Below are 5,211 nucleotides of genomic sequence, written 5' to 3' on the forward strand. Positions count from 1 at the left end.
TTCTATGGCCCTAGACGCAAATAGAAACAATTATTATTGCACACATAATCATCGATCCTGGCAAAACTTGGAAAACGACTCGATCAAACCCGCAGTAACGAACCAGGCAAAATTCTTCAAAATCGATCCTGGCACAACTTGGAAAAAATACCAGACTAAACCTACAGTAAAAGAATCAGTAAAAATTATTCAAAATTGATCCTGGTAAGGCTTGGAGGACGACCAGATCGGTTCTGCAGTGGCGGACCCACCGGGATTCGAACCCGGACGTTCTGAACACGAGTTCAGCGCTCTACCAACTGAGCTAATTGACATGTCGACCAATACATTTTTTGTTAGTTACTATATTGGACTTCGGGTATAACCAATGCAAATTTCAAAATACGGGGAATACCGCATAAACGTAGGTAACGAATCGGTAAAAACCTACAAAATCAACCCCGGCAAAGCTCGGAAAACGACCAGATCAAACCAGCAGTAACGAATCAAGCAAAATTCTTCAAAATCGATCCTGGCAAAGCTTGGAAAATATTTTCCAGCAACACAAAAAATACGAAAACGGCATTTTTTAATTATCCGACGGTCGACAACTGGCCACCGGCAGCAAACCAGTAGGGAAAGCGGATAAAACTGAACTCCCTCGCGGACATTACGACCGCCCGGGATAGCCTTAGAGCCCGGGAGGATCAGGGAATGACGGGTTCGGCGAGAACGGTTAATCTTGCGCCCAATACTCGGCCCGCCCAACCGGACCTTATTTAGACCAGACGATACAGCTTAAACAAAAAAGCTCACAATTTTAAGCCGAAAATGTATTCATGGGACATGCCGTAATTCCACGGCTTTTATTTATTTTACAAAAAACATAAAAAACCTTTCAAAAAAATATAAAATATGGACGACATATCTTGGATTAGTGCAACCACCACATGAATCCAATACGGAACGTTCTGGAAGATTCTAGAACGTCCTGGAAGGTTCGAGAAAAATCCTCGAACGCCCGCGATTTATTAATTGACACTATTGTCTGCCCAACCCACGGGGTATTCCTTACCCCCTGAACTTTAAACGCCACCGCTGCGAATCTGGGTATATAAACCCCCGACGTTTATCGTTCCTACATCATTCGACTACACGAGAGCCACGAACAGCTCGTTCCGGAATAGTCTAAGTATCCTCCGCCTCTTTTGGTATACCAAACTTTTTTGTTTAATTTTTTTGTTAAAATGTATCCAAAACAGGTGTTTCTGCTCGCGTCGTGTCTGGCTTCCCATAGTCGGCACTTGGTTTGCGGAATTTCGCCACTCTACCCAACTTCTCTTCCTTCACTTGAATTACCGCCCGACGCCTTAGCCACAACTGGACATCGCAGCACCAGCAGCCTGGATCTACCTCCTGCTAGGACCATCTTTCCAGCTGAGATAGAGCCACACCAATCGAAGGAGCCCTTTCTACAATTGACGTCGCTCCCGGCCCGTCTGCAATCCGAGACAACGCCGTCACTTACCTTCTCTTTACTTCTGGAAAAACCTCATTCTGTAGGTCGATAACACAAACCCACTTTTTTTTCTGTGTTGCATTCCTGGCCTGTGTATTGTACACTCCCAGTCGAATTTTTTACTCTTTCCTGGCTTGGCAATACGCCCCCAGTTGATAAACCCTTTACATATTTTTTGATAAAAATATTGTGTACTCTGTACCATAAAAATTAAAATTAATTGTTTTTAATAAAACACCCCTCTAATATAGAGAGAGAACCCAGGATGGCCCACACGAACGAAAACATCATCAGAGCAGAGGCCATTGTAAAAGACTGCTTCACTGCCTCGCTCCTAGCCGGAGATCGGAACGGCATCCGCGAGAGACTCTCCCGGATTCTCCCAGCAGGAGCTTATCCACTCTGCAACCTCCGGAGCGGATATGATCCTACCCAATCCGGGCCCTCCGGATCTGGATATACAACTCGACATCAACCCATGAGACGCCGGGGAGCTCCATATGGAGCCAGACCTCCACCATCCATTCCGATGGCTTACCTCTCAGTCGCCCAGCGAGACGAACTGCAACAACTGGAGCAAGAAAAAAGCAGACAAATATTAGCCCGGGCTGAAGCACGGGAAGCTGGCAGCTTCATCGCTCAAGAGGAGCGCCGACTGGCTACCATGGCGAATATCAATCTACAACAGGCCGAATTGGACCGCCAAAAAGCGGCTCTCCAACGTCCACCATCATTCATCCCTGGAAAACGGAATGCATTCAGCCCAGGGCAGCAAACGTCATCACTGACTCCACAGATCCCACTGCTAAAAATTACAATTCCGGCCACTTCAACTACGGATGCTGAAAGCCAACTCCTTGCATCACCAAGCAAGGATGTTACAATGAAAGACAAAATTTCTGATCGGTCCGAAGAACTTTTTGGCCGGAATACACCACTTACCATTTCTGATGATGTAACACTCACAAAATAACCAAAAAAATAATAAATGGCACTAGCAACAACTACCTTGTTCACCCAATGCATTGATTCTATTACAAAAAAGCAAGTGTCATGGTAGCCCGGTACTGACCGGGGAGGTCTTCCCCAGTGGGGTGACCCCGTTCGGCATCACTGGGCGTCCCCAGGAGGCTTCGCCCTACCACAGCACCTGCATGTCGCAAGTCCCTGATCAATGGGATACACTGGCGATCCCGGGAATCGAACCCGGAATGGCGGCGTGCCCCGCCAGCTGGCTAACCATCAAGCCAGACGACATATCGGCCAATAAACTTTTTTGGCATATCTTTTGCCGCGACCACAAGTATTAATGAAATACGAATTAAAAACCAAGGATCTCGAGTGGAGAGACTCTGACGTACCCGGGGATCGAACCCGGTGCGTCGGAGTGCCTCGACGGCTCGCTACCAACTGAGCTATACTGCATACTACTTGGGCAAACTTTTTCAACATAACTCTTTTGGCTATGAGAATCAGCAGTAGATGTGTCATATCGCCCTCTGCGACAACCCAGACCACACGGTCGGCGGCTGTAGGCCTCCCCCAACTGAGGCGGAGCCTTATTTATCGATGGAGCCTTTTGCGGCACCAACGTAGCTCGTGGCCTGACTGCAATCCTAGCCCCACTCGGCGAGAGAGGGCTTCGGCATCAGCAGCTACCGGGTATCGAACCCGGGCCTCCCGTGTGCCTCCTGGAGACGTTCCAGACGAGCCATATGATCACACTAACGGAATCATGGCTTAGATACTCATATTACGAACCATATAATCTACAATGAACATATACATAAAAACAGACGCGGCTTTTCGCCTTAGAACACTTTCGTGGACGTCTGCCAGGGGAGGGAATATCCACGCCGTGATTGTGGCTCGGGTCCGTAAGGTCCCACAGTTTAGAGTCGTGCACCCGCCGTAACTTTAAGGAACCAATGCCGTCCGCTACAACGGGCACCAAGATCCTCTCAGCTCGACTTCGGGCCGTCCATGAGCGTTTGATCACAGCATATGCCCCAGTGGCGGTAGCGGCTCCCCACTTTTACATGGTTCGCGCCCCTGGGGACACACACGGTGGCTACTACTCATTAGCCTTAGACTTTTTTGGCAGAATCGCCTATGTCACCCACCATTTAAGCGGTGTCTCCGAGATTCGAACCCGGCCCTTCTGGATACTATTCCAGTGCACTACCATTTGTGCTAAGTGACATATCAACCAGCTAACATATTTGTGACCACTATGTTGGTCTCTAGGCACTCTGAGCCTTAAACACATTTTTTTCTGGGATAAAAACATTTCTTGGACATCAATTGGGACCTGCCCACCTGGTTCCATGAGAATCTGGAATCGGACGCACCGGGATTCGAACCCGGACGTTCTGAACACGAGTTCAGCGCTCTACCAACCGAGCTACTTGACATATCAACAAATAAACTTTTTGTTAGTTACTATATTGGACTTCGGGTATAACCAAGGTAATCTTCAAAATACGGGAATACCATATAAACGTACGTGCTTGTACACATGCCAGTTGCACCGGAATAAATTATATGACCATCGAAACAAATCGAAACGACTACTAAAGGTCATTACATATAATCTTTAAACTGGCCTACCTAACCTGACAGGCGGTCTAAACATTCCTGGATCTAGGAAAAATATCACGGAATACCGGCTCCGCCGGAATAAAATCCTACGACCTCGGACACAAATAGAAACGATTATTATTTCACATATAATCTTTAAACTGGCCTACCTAACCCGACAGGCGGTCTAAAAATTCCCGAATCTAGGTCAAAATATCACAGAATACCGGCTCCGCCGGAATAAAATTCTACGACCTCGGACGCAAATAGAAACGATTATTATTTCACATATAATCTTTAAACTGGCCTACCTAACCTGACAGGCGGTCTCAACATTCCCAGATCTAGGAAAAATATCACAGAATACCGGCGCTGCCGGAATAAAAATTCTACGACCTCGGACGCAAACAGAAAAGATTAGATAATCTAAAATTGGATCCACTGGGATTTGAACCCGGACGCTCTGAGCACGAGTTCGGCGCTCTTCCAACTGAGCTACTTGACATACCAGCCAACAAACTTTGTGTTAGTCACTATATTGGACTTCTGGTATAACCAATGTAAATTTCAAAATCGATTCTGGCAAAGCTTGAAAAATGAAACCTGCAATCGACCTCTTTTCGGGATAATCTGGAATTGGATCTACCGGGAATTGAACCCGGACGTTCTGAACACGAGTTCAGCGCTCTTCCAACTGAGCTACTTGACATATCAGCCAACAAACTTTGTGTTAGTCACTATATTGGACTTCTGGTATAACCAATGTAAATTTCAAAATCGATTCTGGCAAAGCTTGAAAAATGAAACCTGCAATAATCGACCTCTTTTCGGGATAATCTGGAATTGGATCCACCGGGAATTGAACCCGGACGTTCTGAACACGAGTTCAGCGCTCTTCCGACTGAGCTACTTGACATATCAGCCAATAAACTTTTTGTTGGTCACTATATTGGACTTCTGGTGTAACCAATGCAAATGTCAAAATACAGGGAATACCGCAGATACGTACGTGCCTGTACACATACCGGTTGTGCCGGAATAGATTATATGGCCGCTGAAATAAATAAAAACGACTACTAGTTTTTTACATTTAATCTTTAAACTGGCCTACCTAACCTGACAGGCGGGCTAAA

The 5,211-nt window shown here is 46.4% G+C and overlaps 1 protein-coding gene across 1 annotated transcript; it reads left to right on the plus strand.

The window, feature by feature from the left end:
* Nucleotides 1–1,247: 1,247 nt before the first annotated feature.
* Nucleotides 1,248–2,502, plus strand: LOC124315857. Its single transcript, XM_046781567.1, has 2 exons — nt 1,248–1,538; nt 1,750–2,502. The coding sequence occupies exon 2, from the start codon at nt 1,764–1,766 to the stop codon at nt 2,469–2,471; it is 708 nt and encodes a 235-aa protein (XP_046637523.1). The 5' UTR covers nt 1,248–1,538; nt 1,750–1,763; the 3' UTR covers nt 2,472–2,502.
* Nucleotides 2,503–5,211: the final 2,709 nt, after the last annotated feature.

Source organism: Daphnia pulicaria, chromosome 11 (assembly GCF_021234035.1).
Source record: "Daphnia pulicaria isolate SC F1-1A chromosome 11, SC_F0-13Bv2, whole genome shotgun sequence".
Lineage (NCBI taxonomy): Eukaryota > Metazoa > Arthropoda > Branchiopoda > Diplostraca > Daphniidae > Daphnia > Daphnia pulicaria.

Coding starts and splice junctions, on each gene's coding strand:
- LOC124315857 (XM_046781567.1), top strand. CDS start 1,764: ATGGCCCACACGAACGAAAACATCATCAGAGCAGAGGCCATTGTAAAA.